Source organism: Protomyctophum bolini, assembly GCF_963924005.1.
Source record: "Protomyctophum bolini genome assembly, chromosome: 9".
NCBI lineage: Eukaryota > Metazoa > Chordata > Actinopteri > Myctophiformes > Myctophidae > Protomyctophum > Protomyctophum bolini.
Genome location: NC_137870.1, coordinates 42,114,176 through 42,138,752, shown reverse-complemented (window position 1 = coordinate 42,138,752; position 24,577 = coordinate 42,114,176). Strand labels below are relative to the sequence as shown.

The following is a 24,577-nucleotide window of genomic DNA, read 5'->3' as shown; positions in this document are numbered from 1 at the left end:
GTTTCAGAATAAGGTAGATTAACGTGGGTGCAATGTGTATTGTGCAATTTCTAAAACTGAAACTTGCTCCGACAAAGCTCAATGCCAAAATGTGATCAGCATGCTTATCATTAGTCTGTAAAGAAAACATACATTCGAAAGTGACAAAATAATTGGGGGATTTTTGTTTTCTTGTTCTTGGACTCTTTTACCTAAAGGTATCTTTTGGGGAGAATTTCAAAAAAACGAAACTATGGGTGATTCTAATTAACACTATTAAATCACACTTTCAGACAGACGAGCGGATGAAGAACACATGAATTAATAGCTTGGATTAGCACATATAATATAACTGATTTGAATTGAGTTACAAATTGATTAAATACGATGTAATGTGCCAATGATGAGTGTTTGCTCGGTGAGTTACAGGCCTACCTTTGAGGTCTCCATATTAGCTTCTTCCAATTCCTCTGCTTGGCCTATCAGTGGAGGCAATAGAAAAGGAAAGTGAGATCCTTTTTATAAAACAACAAAACAAAAGAGATATGTTATCCTTGTTTTGTTTCAGCGATACTGTCGTGTTCGTTCCTGTGTTTGGAGAGTGTTACCGCAGTAGATGTTTGTTTGAGAACTGTGCAGGCGTATTATGTATACTGCGTGGAATCCATTTCAAAACCGGTCAGTGTTCCCAACAAAGAATGGTAGAATACACTCACTATGCCGTGACTTCTAGTCTATAGAAAACAAAACAAAAAAACGTTCAGTTTTCATAAATGTTTCAAAATGCAGTGTACACGTGACATATCCCAATATAGGCATGGAAACGAGAATGACTGTCAGTCATAAGTGTCAGGTGCAACAAGCTCTGTACTAGCGCCCGCTCCACACACACGGCGTAGGAACTCGCCCGCAGGGAGAGTTCCGAAAGGTATCGCGGAAGTGCATTAATGACGTAAAAGAACACCCTCGAGTGCAATTATACATTATAACAGTTGTCAGTTACCCTTAAAACTAAGAGAATCGCTTTAGATTTTTCAATGACAGATGTAGCTACGACCACAAATGTCCCAAGAAACTACCTAGCCTAGCCACCGAGTCTGCTGCACTCTGAGAGAAAAGCACAGCTGAATTGTTTGTTTTGATTAGGCGTTGAAATAAGCAGTCAACCAATAGTAATACTCCTTATGGGAGCATAGCTCTCATTGGCTCCCACATAAACATGAACCCTGCTGATAGGACCGTTTAAGTGGAATTGCTGAACGTTCCTGATAATAATAACAGGTCGGTCCATTATTATATGAAAACAACCAAAGTGACACTAGCACCAGCACTAACAATTATTTTCTAATTGTCATAAATAAGGTGGGCATAATAAGCTACGGCTTTAGCCCATACCTTTTCGGTCAATTGTAACTCTGTATAGCCTTTATTCTGTATGTTCCACCGCTTTGTTAAATCATGACTCATGAGTCTTTCTGTGTGCATATTCAGCGTGTCATATTATATTATGTTATTTCAGTAATTCAAAAGAATTGTATGTAGCCGGCCCGCCTCCACATGTTCCAGCAACCACCATATGATCCAAGCAAGGTCATCGTCATTCATCACGACTCCTCCATCTAAGCTCTGACGACGTCATGCATTCACTTTCTCTAAGCAGATCCGTTGCTCCCCACTGTCTTTGGGAGGACTTCCCAGGCAGCGCCTTACATTTCTTAAAAGGGACACTTCACCACTTTTTGCAAAAAACACATATGTTAATGACGTTTAGGAAGATTTAGAACGCTTTCCTGGGGTCTTTATGTATGTACTATGTGGTTTTAGATATTTCAGATTTTAGCAGCGTCCATGATGTCACAGACACTCGTCTCACTTCCTTCCTGGACTCAAACTACACCAAAGCATTATGGGAATTGTAGTCCAGGAAGGAAGTGAGCCCAGTGTGTGTGACATCATGCTAAAATCTAAAATATCTAAAACTACATATTACACACATAAAAGACCCCAGGAAAGTGTTCTAAATCCTCTAAGCGTCATTAACATACATTTTTTGTTATACCTTTCAGTCCGTGTCCTTTTAGTTATATATCTTCACTGTTGGGCAGAAACCTTGTATCTCCAAGTTTCTTTGAAAATTAAATCCTGTCGCACAAAAGTAGTGAAAATAATAGGGAACCCCTTTTGGTGTTTTAAGCATGTTATACGTACTTTAGCTATTGAAAAATAGCAGATCTACAAGCTCATAGCGCTTCAGCGAGTGCCGCGCTACGAGCTTGTAGATCTGCTATTTTAACTAAAATCTTTGCTTCTGGGAGGTCCCTGGAACAACATATCCGCATCCGCGGCCAAATACAGACCATTCTGGGGGTTCTTGACTGGCTGAGAACCTGGCACTGACACAGAAACATAAGGTTTTTCAGAAAACTGTTCAGGTCTAAATGCATGGGTTAAACACGAGGGAGAGCAAAGGTCATTTTCCGGCAGCGGCTGATGGCCGCCCGCGGCGGGTGTTGTCTGCAATTGGCGGCGACTCCGCCGCGGCATCAGCTTCAGTGTTTCTCGACGACACCCTGCTCCTAATAACCCTAACGACACCCTGCTCCTAATAACCCTAACGACACCCTGCTCCTAATAACCCTAACGACACCCTGCTCCTAATAACCTCCTAACCTCACAGGGAAGACACGGGTGATTTTTAACCGGCAACGCATGTCTCGGTATAGCTGCGGTGTCGGCCGCCAAACGGTGCCGACACTTCCGCGGAACAGCTAAAGTGGCAGTGGAGTTTCATTATGATAATAATAATAATGAATTGCAGCTGCCGTCATTTACTCCAATCTTGCAGGGGACATGCCAATGTGTTGCCAGATTGCTTTATTTATAAGTCTTTCTGGATAAGAGTGTCAGTTGTACACCACAGTAACTCTGGCCTCTGCAGGGGGAAATGCATCATGCTGTACACTCCCAGGTAATGAACAGCTGATGTGAGTTGACATTAATCCTACTGTAGTTGCTTCCTTCCTATATGGTCTATGGCCAGGGCTAGAGGTGGACTAATAACCGTGGTATATAAATAATCTACGGGCCCTTTGGAGCAGCCCGGAGGGGAACAGAATCGATGGCTGGCGCTGGCCCAGGAGAGGAGAGACTGTATATACGACGCCATACGACACATGACTGATGTACTCTAGGAAAGAGGGATCGCTCACGGGAAAGCAATGTGTTACTTCACTGAAACTTCACTGCTTCTCGGAACGTTCTCCTATACATTTCAACAAAAAACGAAACATGGGTTTATTTGTGCCCGTACACTACACAGTGAGCCTCAATAGTATTATCTGCTGGGACACCTTTCCATTATGGTAAAAAATGCAAACAGAAGACATTTCTTTTTACCACAACTACAGACTCTAAATTTACATAAATGTCATATCAAATACTGTACAGTTATGGGAAGAATTCACATGTATCCTGCAGTGTTCAGGATGGCTAACTTGTGCCATTAATGTTATAAATGTGTGATTTGACAAATAGTTCTGCTCCTTCAGCATGTGAACATGGGTGGGTGCACTAGTGTGAATATGTACATGAGGACGTGTATACAGCGTACAGTAAATGCTGACGTGACCATGTGTGTGTGTGTGTGTGTGTGTGTGTGCAGTAGTAGGTCAGAGCGCAGGTGTTTGCAACAACAATCAGCCGGAAGGTCACTACTGTAATGAGCATACTGTACGTGGATAACTGTCCACCTTATGTTACTCAAGATTATCATGGCTTTATATTCAGACTGAAATCAAACCCAATTTCTTTCTCAAATAGGATCTTTATGACTGACTATCCATCCACGACTGTAATTGGCAAGTGATCAAATGTGTGTATTCAGAAATGGGCCTATATATCTGCATTGGTTGCTGTGCTTAAGTTATGACATAAAGGGATAGCGAGTGAGCATTGCTTAATATTTATATTCCGCTGCGTATGCCGCTGAAATTGCATTTGCAAAAATCTGTATATCATGTCCTTTTTTTATGTTTAAACATGATAAAAACCCGTCTACTGTATACATGCATAGTTTTCATAGCTTCACACACAATTACAGTCTCGACTCTCAATGACATGTACAATTTTAACCAGTTAGTTCCAATCAATTGTTATTATGGGAATATCAGTTGCTATATTCCGGACACGTTTTTTTGCCAACATTTTCCTTCCTTATCCTCATCTCTCCTGCCAACTGAAGACACACAAGTGACTCAGTCAAGAATTTGCCATTGCTAAAATGCCACTACTACACCCCCCCCCCCCCCCCCTCTAGTGCGATACCGCCGTACCGTCGGTAACAGTGATTTATTACCGCGATAACAAAAAAATCCATAGCGCTCCAGCCATAAACCCATAAGCCTGCCCGTTCCACCCCGTACTACACAGAAACATCCTGACGTGTTAATTTCCCCCTTCCGTCTTGAGACAGTGTACAGTACAGGTCTGAGGAATAGCTCTGAACTACACAAACGTACAGTAGGTAGGTATAGTCTAAATTTAGCCTTCACCTTATCGACCGACATATGTGCCTTGGCAAGTTGGCATAGTGGCATATACCTTCTCAAGTTCTCATGCGAGCTCAACTGTGAGGCAGATGTCCACCCAGCATGAAAACAAGACTTACTTAATAGCCTAGTAGCCAGAAAATGAACCCGGACATGTTGAGCACACCAACGTTTTATGTTAGAAATGTTTAGTATGGGTCCCCAGCATGTAGAAACTGGCATAATATGTGACAAAAAAGCAAAAAAGAACACTCATTGGGCTTAAAACGGCCATGCCCACTTGTGCCCAAATGGGCTGACATCATCAATTTGTGATGACGACATTGGCCGTTTACAATAGAAAGATGAGTCATTTAAGAGTGTGTGATGTGCGGCCTTTTGTGCGCCATTCATGTTAGTTTGACTCTATTGGGATATGTGAGATATTCACACTTCCAATCCTGGCATGCTTCATTTAATACCTAATGGTGGGTGCAGTGCAATAGGGCATTTAGAATAGAAAGCAATGTTTGATACAGAGTAGATACTTAGGCGAGACTATTTCTCTCCAAAACTTAAATTAATCGTTATTTAATAGTCTCATTAAGCAATGCTAATAATGGACTAGGGTGAACCCTATAGCTAAAAGCTCATAATGCGATCATTGGAAAATATCATTGCTTGGTAATTAAAGAGCTGAATAGAAAAGTTATGCAAGGACAGAAAAAGGTTATCATACCTAGGTGTATTTCATCATGGGGAGGTAATAACACTGCCTGGACATAACCCTGAGGGCTGCGTTCAATCCCAGCCAGCAGGCCTAATAAATCCAACCAAATTACTGTTAATGGGCCGAAGGAGGCAACAAAGATTAAGGGACCACTAGCCAGGTGGAAACCCCCCTGGTGTGTGTGTGTGTGTGTGTGTGTGTTCATTATAGAATTAGTGACATGCAGTGATAAATGCTGCCATCTTTCCAACTGTCCTGTGAATCTGGTTATGGTACATACTGTACGTACGGTGAGCCCAGCTGTTATCAATCACTTTTTGACACACCCTGTCTTGCTGGGATAAAGTGCTGAAGAAAGCAAAAGGTGATATCGTGTTGCAGGAAGCAATGGGACACCCAATCTCTTCTAAAAATGTAAACTGAAATTTTGCTTAGACGCACTAAATAGAAATGAAAACCTTATTGTTCCCGGAGAATTGTCAATGTCAACTTTAACAACAGACCACACCTAAAGACGCATTTTATCCCATTTTGGGGCGGGAACCTCTTTTGGTGTTTTAAACATTATGTTATAATTTAGCTATTGAAAAATAGCAGATCTACAAGCTCATAGCGCACCGCCGAGTGGCACTCTATGAACTTGTAGATCTGCTAAAAAAATTTAAATCGTTAAAATGTGCCTCAAATCTTTCAGAAAATTGTCATGATTTAGATTTTTTCGACGTCAGGCCTGAATTTACACGAGGTAAAGAAAAATAGAGTGTAAAATAGTCCTATACATAAAGTTGTGAAGGGTCCAGAAACAATGTGCATTTTCCGTCAAATTACTTGTGAATTTACCTTGCATTTATTATACAGTAGAGACATTATGCCTGTACAGGGTCGTTAGCTTAATTTGAAAAATGCAGGTATTGGCATTTAAAAGCCATTTTGAGGAGACAGCATTTTTTTTCCCCCTTTCTTGGCAAAGGTCAAACTGAAAACGGTAGAGCTGCAGAACTAAACAGGGCGTCCCTGACCAGGCAATGAGGTCAATGGAAACTGTCGCTTGGTTTATGAGATAATTTATAACAATAATTACATAATCAATTATTTGTGTGTGTGTGTGTGTGTGTGTGTGTGTGTGTGTGTGTGTGTGTGTGTGTGTGTGTGTGTGTGTGTGCGCACACGCGTGTGCGTCTTACTCTTCAGACCTAAATCAAACTGCATATTTTAAATCACTTTGCATTAGCTTCACAGAGTAACAGATGGGTGGGGTTTTATAGCACCGCATCAGGATTGCTCTGTTAAACATCCCGTTGTCAAAGTTATATCAACTGCACAAAAGTACAGTCAATCCGAGTGTCAAGTACAGTATAGGCCTGTGATAAATGATCTGGTTGTTGTTGTTCCGGCAGATACTAACATGTACTGTACAGTAGCACTAGGTAGTACCATTTAACACAAGTTTGCAAATGCATAATACATTAAAAAAAAAAGAACGTTCTCAGTAACAGGCATGGTATCTATACTCATTTAATGTAATGATCTGTTCTATAGGCGTACAACCATTCTTTAGGTTCTGTTGTACTGGCCTCGTGACTACCGTGGCGTGAGAGGAACACATGTCACATTACACATGGATTAAAGCACAATACAATCTGAAACATCGTGTCCCCACATTACCAGTGCCGTTTCCGAAACAATGAACATAATATGTAAATTATATATCATATCATATTATTCCTGCCGTTACATACTGCCAATCAGGTGGGGAAAAAAAACTTTAACGTTTGCTTTCATATGAAACAACGCTAGTTTGACCCCTTGAAATGCTCTAATCTTAAAATAAGACTAAATAGCCATTATTCCACGAGGTCTCAATGTGTCGCAGACGCATTGAGAGCTTGCAGAATAGACTATACTTTGGCCAAATTTGCTTATGCTTCAATAGGAGAAATGCCGGCATCTACCCAGAATCCAAATGACTGAAATCAAGTTGTGGCAAACTGAGAACTTTAACCCATGCACACACAGAGAGACACACAGAAATCAGACCTGACCTTATGCTTGTGCATGACGAACAGGCGGACACCATCCTGGCCTCTCTCTGGGCTCTCATGTCCTCTGCTCACCCTCTGTACGCCCCACTATGTCTCTCTCTCAGTCCGTCACTCCCGTGAAGCAGGCGTTGGCATCATAGTCTCCAAAGGCGCTCGCGCAATCAACAACTTGACTCTCTCTCACGCACAACAACATGACCAACAGGCTCAATGTTTACAAGCGGGAAAAAAATCCAACTCTCACGCATGCTTTGAAAAAGAAAAGACACTGACATGTTGCTCTGCTTTTTTTACTGTCTCTCAGAAGAAGGCATCAAAAGCAACACTGGGGCGTTCCAGACAGTAACGTGGCTGATTGACTGTAATCGATAGTATAACAACGTGAACGTACTGTCCCTATAGGCTCTCTCTCTCTCCAACGTGGTCTTTCCTCCTCTGCGTGAAAGACTCAACACTGGCATGTGAACAGCAAAGCAATCCCTTCCATTCAATCTGTATGATCCGCGGACGCGGATGCTGAGAGTTGTCCGCGGCGGCTTCCTGTGCAGGTGGCTCAGATGACTGTGCTTTCTATCACCATCATCACCTCCCGTCCGATCCGCTGTGTGCCGTGGAACCGGGGAGGAGGCGAGCGCTCTGATTGGCCGGCCGGCCGTGGTGTGTGTGTGGGAAGGTCCCCTTTGGTAGGCTCTCTGAGAAAGGGCTACGCCTGGATGAGGGTGGTCTCTTTCCATCTCTCTGTCTGTCTCTCTCTCTCTCTCTCTCTCCCTCCTCCCTTTCACTCTCATCGCTCATGTCTCTCTCCCTGCGTTCGCTGCCCAGGCTGCTTTTGACTAGAGCCGGGGTTTGTGAACAGGCAGATGAGCAATTATGCACACACGCGCGTGCCCCGCATGTGTGTGCGTGCATAATGCACGCTGGACACAGACAGACAGACAGACAGACAGACAGACAGACAGACAGACAGACCCTTTCATGGACACGTACTGTACACAGACGCGTGCCAACTGATAGACACAGATAAGGGCGTGCAGCTGCATGATGACCTCATAATAACAACATCTCCCAGACATATCTACCCTGACCATGTCCATGACCTAGATTCATCCATGATGGTCATGGTTACATCAGCACCGCCTCCTCCTCCTCCTGGCCTGTTCATCCTTATATTCCGTTTCACTTTGCATAGTCTCGCGTATAGCCAGATACAGTAACCCTTATACAGATACAGTAACCCCCAACACAATATCTGAATGCTATATATATAGTCTGGATCTACACCTACCAAAATCTGCGTAAGGAAGCTGGCTAGATTTTAGAATATCTTTACATTATTTTATTTTATTTTTACATTTCTGCTAAGCAGCAAGCTATACATGCTGCTTAGATGACTTCGATTTATATTAGGATAATATAAATCGCTTCAGTTCTCCAGACTGTACTGTATGGCATTTGAAAATTTGCGCAATCCACACACCTCTTGAAGCTTATGCATATACTCTGTTTGTACACTATTCATCTATATTGCACCTTGAGAATTTCATTTAAGAGTACACACAGTACCGAACAACATTGGTGTGCCCGAGTATAGAAACGATGAACTCTGTCTACCGGAGAGACTTAGTATGAAACTATATGAAATGAAAATCACCTCGTGGAATGAAATCGCTCTTCAGAGCTACAGTAAATAGAAAAATTGAATTGAATTGAATTGAATAAACTTGTTCAATTTAAAATACCAAGACTAACAGACCAACATGCATGCCACAATATGGTGTAAAGTGCAGGCAAAGGTTTTGTAACACTAAACCGCACAACCACACATTCACAAAGCAGCAGAGATCAGGGGCTCATGGGTGGGCACGTATCCTCCAACATTTTTTCAGTCCCTGTGACCCAAACACGGGTCCCGACCCCAGTGTTTGGGTAACAGAGGAGCCATGCTTACAACTCTGAGTCGGAATGAACCTCCGTCGTGCTGTATAGTTCATTACAAACAGTGGTGGAGAAAGTACTCAAATGTTTTACTTAGAAGTAAAAGTATCAATACTGCAATGGAGAAGTATACACTGTTACAAGTAAAAGTCCAAAATTCTAAATGTATATACTTGAGTAAAATACTAAAGTATTGGCATCAAAATGTACGAAAGGAAAAGTAGTCATTATGCAGAAGTTTTCAAATGTATGAAAGTCTTATTAGAAAATAGCAGATCTGTAAGATCACAATGCATTCGCATTGCGACGCATTGTGAGCTTGTAGATTGGGCTATTTTTTTAAATGCCTGAAATATATGTTTTGTAATATTAATGAAAATCTACAAATTAACTAGTAACTAAAGTTTTTCAAATAAATGTAGTGCAGTAAAAGTACAATATTTTTTTTTATATTAACCCATTCTGACCGGGAACCCGTTTTGGTGTTAGCATCATGTTATGCTTTAGCTATTGAAAAATAGCAGATCTACAAGCTCATAGCGCGCCACCGAGTGGCGCGCTACGAGCTTGTAGGTCTGCTATTTTAGAAAAATCGAAGAACGACTGACATTTTTAGAATCTGATCTCAGGTCAGAATGGGTTAATCAGACCAGTGTGTCTCCAGTGGAAACCTCGTATGAATCTGATCTCAGGTCAGAATGGGTTAAGTAGCTTAAGTGCTACTTTCCACCACTGGGTAACAGAGCCATGAGAGTCTGAATGAACCTCCGCTGTCATTACAACGCAACATAACCACAAAGACTGATCAAAATGTATATACTTTCTTCTCAAACGTGTGAAAGTCACCAGTCACGCAAAACTGGGAGCGTTGAACATGTTCTACGTATCATTTATTCATTGCGTGGATGATGAGATCCCAGGCTTCTCCGAGCATCCTATAAAGTGAAGTGAAGAAGGAGGATCGGGTTTTTTGTGCTGACTGCCAACAGCGGAAGCTGTCTGTCTCAGTCAGTCCCACACAGACGCAGATGGATCAATGAGCCAGCAAGTTGTGAGGTGGAAGAGCAATGCGGACAGTCCGAGCAAAGGGGAGAAAATATCAGTGTTATGGCTAAACGAGGAAATGTCTTGTCGCCTGGACATAGATAGCATTATAGCGACTTAGGTATTCACATCTTTGCTAATATGTATAGCCATACAATTCAACAAAGGTCCAAGAGAGTGTTGAGTTGTCTGCCGACTAGACATGATACGCGGTCGGCAGTACTAAGACATGATAAGCCGCCAGCTGAAATGAACAAGCGTCTGCCTAGTATAGTGGCTGAGGTCAAATTCCCCAGCCTGGTTGTTTCGATGGTACAATATTTATCTGGTCAACAGATCGTGGCCACTATTGATTTCATCACTTTGTATTCTTCCATTCATCCATTTATAGATATCAAGTTGTGCCAAGAAACTCATGAATGCTTTTATATTATATGCACACACACACACATGCTCACATGCACGCACGCACGCACGCACGCACCCACAGTATATTGTGACTCGACAAGAGGTTTCAGGGAGCATTCTGAATGCCCCATGCTTTAGCTGAAGCCAAAAGGGCAGTATTTACAGTTGCCATTGTAATAAACAAGCTACAGTAGGTATTGATTTTGTGCAATGGGTGTGACTTGCAACCACTTTGGCAGTTGTTAGTGTACTGCTTTACGACGGGTGAAGAAACAAACACAGAACAATGGCAGAGTAGAAGGTATATGGATGGAGATCACACTGTGAGCCAGGGTGGCTGAGATACAGGCTTTAGGTTAGACATACTGTTGGTCCGACTGTCGTTAGACTGACAACCTACCTCAAACCCTAACCCTAGAACAGCAGCAAACCCTAACCCTATACAGAGCAGCGCATGTCCGACCGTTGTTAACGCATATCGGTCCGTTGGTGTGTCTATAATCTGCGTGTGCATCCCGGCTGAGATTCGGGGGTTGCACATACAGAGGTGCCGTTTGAGAACTTCACATGTCCTGCCGTTGGCAATTCAGTATAGAATGTCGGCAGCAAAGCAGCAGAATTTATCAAGGCGAATCTAGTGAATAAAACCTGCAGGGAAAACGTGCATTTTTCCAGAAAACCTTCAGGAAAAGATCAGGAAAGCGTGACGAGTTTGGAAATGGAATGGCAATGTCTGTACAGTATTTGGAGGAGTATAGGAACTTAGGAAGTGACTAGTGACATTTCTTTTGTCCTTCATGTTTGTTTTTCAGAAAAGCACAAACAACGAGGACATACTGTGGTGCAGTGGTTCCCAAACTTTTTCATGCTAAAGGACCCCCAGATTGACACCAATTATCCGGCGGACCCCCCATTTGAAAAGATAATGCCAGGGAGCCCCATAAGATAAGATTTTTACGGCTCTAGCAGTGATTCTCAAACCGTTTAATTTCAAGTACCCCCAGTATTAGTCTACGGACCCCGCATTTAATGGCATTTCTATCTCTGGGACCCCAATTTATATTGTAAAATCAATGTTAATTTAACTCTGAGAGTGTACAAATAATACTATAATAGTACTATAATTTAGCTGGAAGGATCGTTTTTTCTCCTCCCTGGAACTCCCTCAAGGACCCCACTTTGGGAACCAGTGCTGTAGTGTACAGTGCAGGACTCACATCTACTGTATAAGTGCAATACAGCACGACTATACATCAGACAAACACACTGCAAACACAATGCTGCTGGTGGTCACGTGACGCCAGGCAGAACCTCCTAGTATAGGGCTGGCACCGTTACAACATTTTAGTCCACCATTAATTGTCATTAAAAAATAAATAAAATGACATTTAATAATGTTATACTTTTTTTATACTAAAATGTACAAATAGCAGAAATAGCTGATCTACAAGCTTACTGCATGCGTACGTGTCGGACGGGTTTGGAAAATGTTTTAAAATGTATGAAAAATGTTCAACATGCTAATGATTATGACAATCATGAAAAACGTAAGGCGTCAATTATCTCAACACATTGCGATAAGGCGATTATGTAATAATTGTGACAGGAGCTATACCTCGTAGCGGAGCAGACCTGGCCTGGTTTACTGCTCACACCACTTGCATGATTGACCAGTCAATCCCCCCCCTCCCCCTCCCCAGCACACATACAGTACAGCATAGTACAGTACAGACACATCATCATTATAATAATGCACCCAGGTGACAGCGGGTTCAAGAGCCAGTCCTGCAAACCAGAGGTCCCAGAAAATTGGTTCCTGGAAACTCCATTATGTCCTGTTCAATTACTCTTTCAATCACTCCCTGCTCACCCGCACTGCAAGTCACTTTGGAAGAGAGTGTCGGTTGAGGGTGAAGACACACTGCCTGATAACCCTCTCAGTGCACATGTAATGGTATGATGAACCACTCAAGATGCCAATCACATGAACGCACGCACACACAACCTCTCAATGGACTACCTCTCAATGCAAACCATCTGTTGTCATCTACATATCGATCGGAAGCACCTCTATCATCAACACTGAAAGACATGACAATCACTCACCTCAAACACAGCCCTGCAGGTCAGGCCTGGCACAGTGCCTCCTCAGATGAAGGAAAAACCCACACATACACACAGCCCTGCAGGTCAAGACTGGCACAGTGCCTCCTCAGATGAAGAAAATAATTAAGAAAACACCATGTCCTGGAGAATGAAGCCCACCAAAACCTGCAAGCTGCAAACGTGCTACCGGTGGACTAGGCTTGCAAACTGACAAAACAACAGACCTCAAAGTCCTGCGAGACACACACAAAGCCCTGTTTGTGGCCCGCCACCAGCCCCGCTTGTGGGGTGGCTGATGTTGTTTGTCCAGTAAAAAGCAAACAATGACATTCCGTGGCTTGCAACTGTATTCACTGCCCGCCTCTACGAATGTAAAGCGTATTCAGGCACCTTAGACAGGGGAACAAAGCCAGCGATCTGTCACATGTGCGGATCGACAGAATGGGAGCTGGTGGGGTGACTGTAAAAAGGGGTCTCCCCTCTCCTGTGCATCGAACCACACCACACCACGCCACCGTGACACGGTGAATTGACCCCATCCATTCCTATAGCCAAAGGGCTATAACATGTCCCCTTGATCAACGTACAGCACTGTTGATTTACTGCCAGCCAATAACGATGAATATACAAATGTATGCCTAGCAGTCATACGTGAATGCATCAGAAGTTGTGATTTTACCACGACATTTGTACATAGTGTGCTTGAGCACAACAGCAAGTTAGTGTCAAACAGCTGAGAAGTCCAGAAAGTGCCGAGGTCCCAGCCAGGGAGAGGGCTTACCTGAGTTTGTCCGCTGCACTGTCAGACCTGCAGGGGAGAGAGGAGCGAGACACGCTATCAGTCACTGGGTATTTTCATCAACAGAAAGACATTTATTATTTATTATTTATAGATAGTCTCTCTCTCTCATGCAAAACTGCCCATCAACAAGTTAACAACTGTGACTTCCTACCCTGACACTCCTTTTAGGGGTTAGGCTTGTTGCTAACTGTTAATAATGTATTCAATCAATCAATCAAAAACTAGTTTAATAGTCTCGCGTGGCCAGCTTTGCAATCTCTCTTCACTCCGAAATGTAAGTTTGGAGTGAAGAAATTGTTATTTGAAACCATGGATAAAACTAATGAGTATAGCTCACTCGCTGGAGGTGTGTGTTAGTGATGCGCGGGCCGGCCCGTTGCCCGCAGGTCCCGCGGGACGGGTGGACGGGTCAAGGTTTTCAGCGCAATTAACGGCGGCGGGCGGGCGGTACCGAAAAAAGCATTCCGGTTACCTACTCTCCTGTGTCTACTGTCTACTCCTCCTGCTGAAACCATCAGCTTGTTGTTCTGTTGTTCATCAATGTGTTGCTCCTGCCTTTTTGACCATTGGAGAAAAGTGCCCTCTCCGTTCTGAGGCTCTGAACCTGACCGTCATCAGTGCAATGAGCACATCTGTACCCAATCTTTCTTAATTGAGCGCAGGGCTGTGCAGGCGTGCACAGTGCGCTGCACACACAGAATTATAGCAGATCTACAAGCTCACAACGCGTCGCAGGGGACACGCTGTGAGCTTGTAGAGCGACTGTGGGGTGTGCGGTACCGCCGCCACGCAACGAAGTTGAAGTAGCCTAAAACTAAAATTAGCAGATTAATTCATTTCGAGCGGAGTACATGTCATGCCGGAGTCCTGTCACTTATGTGTAAGTGTTATACTGTTCATTCAAATAATTTGTTACGACTCACACAGGAAAGAGGGACGACGTCACCTGCAGCTCTCTCGCTAACGAGTGACCTGCTCTGCATGGGTTTTTTATACAGTGTCCTCCCCTCTCTCTCTCTCAACGCAATTGAATGGACTGGACTGGGTTATGAAAAAAAAGCCGGCCTGCGCATCACTAGTGTGTGTGGCTTGCTAAACAGTGATTGAGTGATGACACGACCAGAGTCCGTCTGTGTTTTTCTTGCTGTTATATGCTTGCATATAATATATGCACACCTCACTTTACAACATGATCACTATGTGTTCACTAATAGCACTCTGTCCTCCCTGTAGTGCTGATCTATGCTGCTAGGATCTACGCTGCAGTGGATGTTGATATTCATTCATCAGCCAACACTCCCCACTGACAGGTAGTACCCCCCTCCCCCAGAGAGGACGTATAGGGCCTTAGTCCTACTCATCCACCCAGCCAAAACTCCCCACTGACAGGTAGTTACACCCCCCCCAGGAGGAATTAGACCCCCCTGTATTAGGATATTGATATTCATTCAATCAGCCAACACTCCCCACTGACAGGTAGTTACACCCCCCCCCCAGGAGGAATTAGACCCCCCTGTATTAGGATGTTGATATTCATTCAATCAGCCAACACTCCCCACTGACAGGTAGTTACCCCCCCTTTTGATTTACATCAAAAGGCCATGTGAACTCAAGCCCACAATTCAACATTTTGGTTTTTAAGATGTTGATATTCATCTTGTATTTGGACCCCAAATCCGGGGGGGGGGGGGGGGGCATATTTTGACAGATGTATTTCCCCCGGATACAATATTTTCCCGACCAATCACAACACTTGTTTCATTTGCAGAGAACTGATTTGTAAAAGCATCAAAGTCATTTCCTTGGGGCGATACTTCTGCTAAAATCCCTCAACTTCGGCCCAAACAAATGATAGCCTCTACAGCGTAGGTCTGGCCCAGGGTGCTCCTCACCTGGCTGTCACTCAACTGAGGCCGCCCTGTCCTGTCCCAGCTGTAGTTCATGTATGATTAGGGCCTAGAGTATAAATAGGAGTGTTTGCAAACTCTCAGCAGATCCCCAGCACCCCAGCAGAGAACACCCCGGCAGAGAACACCCCAGCAGAGAACACCCCAGTTATGTTCAGTTCAGTTATGATGGGCTGGTCGTGACTCGTAAGTAGTGTTGGGCAATATTACTTGGGAGAGTAATATCATGTTACTTATAATAATATTATATTACTTATTACTTAGTACTTAGAATCAAGACTAATATATTACATATTATATAATATTACATTGTTAATTTTGCGCCCCCCCCCCGCAAAAAAAGGTACAACAACACAATAATATGTTTAGTCCGCTTATTATTTTTTTAACTGAATCCAATTGCTTTGAATAATAATATTAAGACGAGTCACCAATCAGCCAAAAAGGCTATAAAATAAAGCAGCAATCTCTCTAGACCTTTTAAATGAAATGTTTTCAAGCCAGCCAACAAAACTAAAACGAAAAAGTAATATGACTTTTGTCCTGTTATTATGTTATGGTGCTTGGTTGTTCGAGCCAATTGTAAAAGGGCCATAACACTTTCAAACAAAAATTAGATCGAACAACAATTTAGATCTATCAGCTAATTTGGAAGAGAATATTAAAACTTTGCCTGAGATATGTGCACTGCACAGACGGACAGTATCAACAGATCTTGTTGGTGTATCGTTACACTGCAGTCACCAATGTTGCATTGATGTGTGAGCCTGGATGAGCCCCCTCCCCGATATGGACCACGTTCTGTCCACTTTTTCACTTCACAGCGTTCCCCAGGGCTTCTCTCTGAGCTAAATAAAGAGCAAGGCTTTACAAGGTTTAATTTCAGTGAACATATTTTATATCTGATAGATTAGGAAACAACAGAGGACCCAATTCTCCCATTCATGAAACACTTATTTTAGCTTTGTGCACTGACTGAAGTGAAAGTGAGCCTGAAATGTATGTCTGTCGATTTCAGTTCACAACTAGAAAAAGTGCCCCTCTGGGCACAGGTCTCCACCAGGGCAGGTCAGGTTGTGGCCTCCTGGTGGCGCTATAATAAGCCAATGTGAAAAGGGTGCCATTTCTTCTTACGCCTTTGATGGCAATTGGATGATTTGAGGCATTTTTTTCCAAAAATGTGTTTTGCAAAAATCCACCTGTTGGTGGCGCTATAACATATAACATAATATTCCTCAGCCTAGTAGGAACGTCTGTGAAAGATTTCACGTAAATTGCACGTTGCGTTCATGATTTGAGGCTTTTTGTTCAAAACGGGCCAATCCTGTAAACTTTGAAAGCCAATGTTACAGCCAATCAGGATGGAATATGAAATATCGGACAGATCTGTGTTGAGCACATGACTATAGAGATACTGTGTAATGATTTGCAGGATTTTTGGACAAAATATGGAGTAAAATAGAAAAAGGTGTTTTACAAAAGTCTGCCTCCTGTTGGCGCTATAACAGGCGGTTCTGGAAAATTTGGGGCAGAGGTTCATCGTTGGCATCTAGGGAGTGTGTGTGCAAAGTTTGGCATCGACCGGGTTAACGGTGCCGGAGATTAGCTGGTAACAGACGGACAGACGGACTCCCCCACACACACACCGACGGAGCATAGGTCTGCAGCAGGAGGCAAGAGGAGTTCATGACAAATGCCAGAGGTGTAAAAACTTCTCTCTGTAGCGTGTGCCATCAGCATCATCACACATCACACTAGCACTACTTCAACACAACTGGATCACTACATGAGCCCCGTCACAATCTGACCCAGGCAAACGCTCACGGCTAATGGCATTTAGTGGCACTTAAGAGGCATGCGTTGGCAAGCAACAATGCGGTCCTCTTCCAAGCTTATGCAGCTGAACAATACATTGATGAATACTGCTGCATACAGCAGGCAAAGAGACACTGAGGGCACACACAGACTGAGACAGCTATACACGGATGAGACCCGAGGACAACACGGTAGAGAAAGACAGAATGAGAGACACATAGGGACCGAGACAGGCACGCAGCAATGCGAGGACAACACGGTAGAGAAAGACAGAATGAGAGACACACAGGGACTGAGACAGGCACGCACGCAGCAATGTGAGCACAACATACGGTGCAGAAAGACGGAGTGAGAGACACATGGGGACTGAGACATGGGCACGCAGCAACACAGCGAGAGGGAAAAGAGAAGACCACAGCGTAGACACTGAACGTGCATCGAACAAGTTGGCAAATTGACAGAGAGAGAGAGAGAGAGAGAGAGAGAGAGAGAGAGAGAGAGAGAGACAGAGCGACAGAGAGAAAGCGTGCTATATCCAGAGTTAAAAGCTCCGCACAGGCATTAAAAAAAAAAAGAACAGGCAGATGGAGTTTGAAAGCAAACATGGACAGAGGCACGGACAGACAGACAGACAGACAGACAGACATATGGACAGAGCCAGCGACATGATACAGTACAGCGGTGCAGGCTCCAGCCTGGTCGTGTTACAGTACCTGCAGAGGAGACATGACATTCCGCGCCCTTTAAAGCCGGCTACAGAACGGTGTTCCCCCGCTGCTGCTGCTCGGAGCTGCTGCCGCTGCGGACGCCCTACGCTCGCTAACACCAGCAGCACGGCAACGACAACAAGAGCGCCACGAAATCCCATAGGTTTAAAAAAACACACACACACAAACCTCGGGGGGAAAAAAGAATGGAAGAGAGGTATAGTTCCTAATTCAAGGCATGCGAGAGTGCGGGAGAAACTGAAGGGGGGGGAGGAGGGGGGGCAGGGAGAGTGGGAGGTGATGGTGTGTTTGGGAGGGGGGGGTCTCAGATTAACAGCGAGAGAGAGAGGGAGAGAGAGAGAGAGAGAGAGAGAGAGGGGGACTGAGGGAGGGAGGGAGATATTGAACGACAGGAAGGGATAAAGAGATGTCAGGGAGAAAATGCAGAGAAAGGGAGAAGAGTAAATAAGAGAGAGCGAGAAGGGAGGAATGGGAGCGGCAGCCAGGTGGGTGGTTATTATTAGGCGTGCCTGACTAAAATGCTTGTTTCAACATTTTCCAGTTCCAAAAGTGATGAGCATACTTTTTGCAGGTGTTCCAAGCTGTATTCACTGATCAACTGACCGCAACGTGCATTCATTAAGGAGACAGAGACCGATGTAACTCGGTATAGAAAAAGTAAGACCAGAAGTGAAATAAGCTGCCTTTTATGTGCCACGCATGAACAAAAAACACACAAGGGGGGGAGGGCAGGCTTAACGGTTTATATAATCTCCCACATCATCATGACTAAATAAATATTACAAATGAAAAAGCAAATTAACAAAGCTTTTTATTCAACAGAGAATGAGCTGCAGAGGAGTCATAATATACAGTCAGCTCCCACACATGGGCTGGTGAGTTTCTCTACACTGTGTTGGAGACATGTCCAATGCTGCTGCAGGTACTCACTGGGCTGCAGCACAGTTCTCTATACTGTGTTGGAGACATGTCCAATGCTGCTGCAGGTACTCACTGGGCTGCAGCACAGTTCTCTATACCGTGTTGGAGACATGTCCAATGCTGCTGCAGGTACTCACTGGGCTGCAGCACAGTTCTCTATACTGTGTTGGAGACATGTCCAATGCTGCTGCAGGTACTCACTGGGCTGCAGCACGGTTCTCTATACCGTGTTGGAGACATGTCCAATGCTGCTGCAGGTACTCACTGGGCTGCAGCACAGTTCTCTACACTGTGTTGGAGACATGTCCAATGCTGCTGCAGGTACTCACTGGGCTGCAGCACGGTTCTCTATACCGTGTTGGAGACATGTCCAATGCTGCTGCAGGTACTCACTGGGCTGCAGCACAGTTCTCTACACTGTGTTGGAGACATGTCCAATGCTGCTGCAGGTACTCACTGGGCTGCAGCACAGTTGGAAAGTTGTCAAGGCTGAAGAAGCTACCAGTGAGCCTTGTACTATAGTATGCATAAGGTTAAAGACGTCACACGCACAAAGATGCAGCATCAATAATGAACACATTTATACAAGTACACTACACACACAACAGTAAACACCCCCTCAAGGGACAACATAAATATTAGGAGCACTGTAACACACAGATCCTTACTGTCCTTACTGTATAGCTGTTACTTCAAAGCTAATAAGGCTATTGAACAAGCCGAGCAACGATCATGTGCCTCATTATACATTGCCATGCCTACTGGCACAAAATGTGTGTGTGTGTGTGTGTGTGTGTGTGTGTGTGTGTGTGTGTGTATAATGACGTACATGAAGACCCTATAGTCAGAGAACAGAGGTTGGGCTATATTACTTAGGAACTGGGGGCTCATCGATATCAAACGAGAGAAAATATTCAGATTTTTTTGTTATTTTTTTAGGGTTCGGCATACTCCTTGCTGTTCGCACATGTGCATTGCCGTGTCCACCTTCCCTGTTCACGGATCAGAAAGAATGCCTCGTATCTCCTAATCTATAGGGAGCTCTCCGTGGTTTTGACCAGATGGATATATACGTACTAAGCTCTTCATTTCTGACTTCAACATGCCTCTCGTTCAAAATATGAACGCAAGGGATTATCCAGCGACTTCATCGTATAACTGCCATATCTGCGGCACCCAGAGCTGCTATTTTGAAAGAAATCCCGGCGCTGATTGTGCTAAAGTTGTAGTGAAATGAAAAATACGTTTTTTTTTACACTTTTAGACCATATCCGTGGTCATCATATGGACATACCCAACAATGGATGCCGAAAAAATTTAAACGTGCTGCGTGATGACGTGCCGAAGCCCACATCAATAAAAGCCAATAAAAAATGAAGCTCACCAGTTTGATTCCCATATCTGCGCGTCCATCAGAACACAGGTGCTATTGATTACAGAAATCCTCAGTTTTTTAATCCAATTGAAGATGACATACAGACAGTTGTTTTACTCGTTTTCAACCGAATCATCACACAAAAAATGTGTATTATAGGACTTTTTTATTTCCGGTGAGGATCCGTGTTTTGGGTCTTCCTCTTCTTTTGGAGTAGGCCTACTTTAAATTGGATTACGTTCGCTTCTGGGATGGATTAAGTTTCTTTGACCACATTTACTTTGCTTTGGAGGGAGTTTTACGTTCGGGAGGGAACTACTCTAAATAATAAGCGCGGGCGGGCGTGCGTGCGTGAGACACGGACACTCGCTTCGGATCATTCATTCATTCAACTCTGTCTGTATAACTGTTGATTCCTTGCTTTGACTTGAGATAAAAGGTTAACGTGAGCTTTGCTTCTGACTGTGTGTTCTGCTGGTCTATGCAGGCTATTTCTCTACATTCACTTTATCAATTGTATCCTAAGAGGAGATCATTCACAACCCAGTGATTTAATAATTAGTAGCAGTGAGATAAATATCTGACCGTTACATAGAAAAACATCCCCTGGCTTTTCTGCCTCTGTCTCTCTGTCACTTTGTAAACAAACCACTGTGCATTAAAACGGACGTATAGTATTAGGACCCATAGCCTGGAGGGATGCAACGCTCTGATTGGTTCAGAAACGTCAGAGCCAGCGTTTCCAGCATAGACAAGCTGAAACTTATAACATTTGATTTGTTCTGCGGCTCACGTTGTCGTGCTCCTCCTCAAAAGCTGTTCCCAAAAAAGCTCAGCTGTCCAAACCAATCTCGTTAAGTCAGGTGTGTTGCCAAAGAAGTGCATGAAGAGAGATCCTAAGAGGGAAAGGGATGCCCTTCTGGAGGGCACCGTTTCAAACAGGCAGTGGTGGAAAGTAACTAAGTGCATTTACTGTAAGTACTGTACTTAAAAATGAAGTGCCGTGACTTTTGCAATTTCTTCCAGTTTATGAGGTGACAGTACTTCATTAGACCCCCTTGGTGTGGTTATGTGCAATGATGTCTTCCCTTTGTATTCAGGGTTTCTTCCTGGAGGCTGAAACCTTCACAGTCAAACGTGCCAATGGAAAAAAAACAGCGATATAGTATAGTGACATGACATCATATCATCCTCTCCCCCTTTATCATACAACAACAGCTGTGGGTGCGGCTTCAGTTCAGGTCGATCACCACCCATCACCACCCATCACCACCCACCAGGCAACTCAGGCATATTTAAGTGGTGGGCATGTCCATGTAGCAAGTGGCACAATGGGTAAGAAATTCAGGTGGAGCGAGATCAATTCGTGGCGGTGGCGACTCGCCACGACCTATTTTTTTACGCCATGACGTATTCTTCATTATCCGCCGTGGCGAGTACAGAATCCGCCATTGTTTATTTTTTTTTTGCGTGCCGTGGTGCAGGTTTTATTGTCCTAGTAGTACTATTCTCGGAATTATTTCATCCTCTTGTAGCGTAACGGTTAGCGCTCTCGCCCCTGTAGTCAAGGCACTGTGCCGGGCCAGGTTCGATTCTTGCAAAAAACAAACTTTTTTTTTTTAAAGTTATTTTTTTACCCGTACATACAGTGTGTGTGCGTGCGTGCGTATACAGTGTGCGTGCGTGTATGCGTGCGTATACAGTATGTGTGTGTGTGTGTGCGTGCGTGCTTCATCGTATTTATTATTATTATTATTAATATGCAGGTAATAATAATAAATACGATGAAGCATGCACGCACGCACGCACACACACACACTGTATACGCACGCATACACGCACGCACACTGTATACGCACGCACGCACACACACTGTATATGCGTGCGTGCGTGCTTCATCGTATTTATTATTATTACCTGCATATTAATAATAATAATAATAATAATAAATACGATGAAGCACACACACACACACACACACTGTATACGCACGCACGCATACACGCACGCACACTGTATACGCACGCACGCACACACACTGTATGTACGGGTAAAAAAATAACTTAAAAAAAAAAAGTTAGTTTTTTGCAAGAATCGAACCTGGCCCGGCACAGTGCCTTGACTATAGGGGCGAGAGCGCTAACCGTTACGCTACAAGAGGATGAAATAATTCCGAGAATAGTACTACTAGGACAATAAAACCTGCACCACGGCACGCAAAAAAAAAATAAACAATGGCGGATTCTGTACTCGCCACGGCGGATAATGAAGAATACGTCATGGCGTAAAAAAATAGGTCGTGGCGAGTCTCCGCCACGGCGGATTCTGTACTCGCCACGGCGGATTTTGTTCTGCCATGGCGGATAATGAAGAATACGTCATGGCGTAAAAAAATAGGTCGTGGCGAGTCGCCACCGCCACGAATTGATCTCGCTGTCTCTCAAGAAATTGACTGCATGTAAACCAGGTTCGGAAAAGGAGCTCAATGTGTGAATGAAAACCAATGAAATAATGGAGGCAGAAACTGGAGTGAAAAGGTAACTGAAATATTATTATTATTATCAAGTTCAAACATAACTCATAAATCAAATGCTTTCAAAATAAACACAGTTAACCAGTTGATCCAAGTTAAAGTTAATGACACCAAGCCTATATGACTCACCGAAGAGTAACCAAAGATTGTCACAGTGAACCTGCTACTGCTGCCATGCTTCTGTCAAACATTTCAGCCATCTTGCATATGTGGAAGTGGGAGTGGGGAGTGTAGGACCTGATGTCACTTTTATACTGCCTTGATTGACAGTTGACATGGGTTGCCATTTGCGGGTTGCCATGTTGGCTGGGTTACATCCACATAAAAACGACATTTTAACAAATACTGTACACTATTTTGAAAAAACTCTTCCTCCTTATATAATAACCAGTAAGACGCCTAAGGGCAATGACGTGCACGCATCCGCCTGGGTGACAGCAGACTGCTGGGGGAGCGCTGGCGCTTTGGCATGGTGGGTCAGATCAACATATGTAATGAATTCTGTACTGGCCATATATGGAGCGTGTCTTGAGAGTGTACAGGGTTTGATGAGGTCAGATCAACATATTGGAATGTCAGAACAGGTCAGACCCATATATCTTCCTTTTAATTGATTTAAATGGAGCCTGGAATCCCATAGCTATAGTGGAGACGGAGGAGCTCCATAGCAACCGCAGCAATGCTAAAAGTGAAAGTGACGGTGACCTAGCCTAGAGGGCATACTTAGTTTAGACTAGGCATTACTCATTGGTTAGACATGGGTTAAGGTTAGGTTTAGGTGTGCTGCCCCCGTGGGAGGTTAGGGTTAGGGTGAGGGTTTGAGATAGGTTGTAGTTGTACCCTGCCTAGAGGGTACGAGTATAATCGTAGATCGCACGGAAATAATTAACCACTTCAACTGGCTATCGGCTATTTTCAAAATATTTTGTAGCCTAAAAATGTAAAAGTAACATGAGTACTTTTACTTTTAGTAGTTTTAAGTACATTTTGATGCAGATACTTTTGTACTTTTTACTTGAGTACATTTTAATACAGGACCATAAATGCTGCAACTACATTGCAGCATTCATGCTTTTATTTAAAGGTAGAGTAAGTGATTTCACTTAATTCAAATATCACTTATTTTTTTGTTTTGTTGTGATAATCCTCTCTACTATAGAGTGTGCTGACCATATAAGGAGTTCCTCCCTGTCCCCAGTTAACCCCTGGGGGTCAAAAAACCTTAGGTTTCGTTTTTGACTCTCTATCCTGATTGGACGAAGGCTTAGGTCCCACAGCCAAAAACGAAACCTAAGGTTTTTTGAGTGAAATCACTTACTCTACCTTTAAGTAAAACCTTTGAGTACTTTTTCCACCACTGCAAACAGGTCCCTGTGCATCACAACAACACAGCTTTATGGGTAATGGAGTCAAACAGGTCCCCATGCATCTAAACAACACAGCTTTATGGGTAATGGAGTCAAACAGGTGCCCATGCATCCAAACAACACAGCTTTATGCAGGGTAATGGAGTCAAACAGGTGCCCAAGCATCTAAACAACACAGCTTTATGGGTAATGGAGTCAAACAGGTCCCCGTGCATCACAACAACACAGCTTTATGGGTAATGGAGTCAAACAGGTCCCCAAGCATCTAAACAACACAGCTTTATGGGTAATGGAGTCAAACAGGTCCCCAAGCCTCTAAACAACACAGCTTTATGGGTAATGGATCAACTGACACGGCT

At 43.7% G+C, this 24,577-nt stretch overlaps 1 protein-coding gene across 1 annotated transcript in view; it reads right to left on the bottom strand.

Annotated features, from left to right (window-relative positions):
- Positions 1-24,577, bottom strand: part of LOC308321017 (protein Aster-B-like) — a gene marked incomplete at its 5' end in the record, with an annotated part of 139,391 nt that overhangs the window by 93,525 nt on the left and 21,289 nt on the right. Inside the window, one exon of the mRNA XM_080771781.1 lies at positions 13,552-13,578. Within this exon, the coding sequence (XP_080627907.1) occupies positions 13,552-13,578 (27 nt within the window). The remainder of the gene's footprint in view (positions 1-13,551; positions 13,579-24,577) is intronic.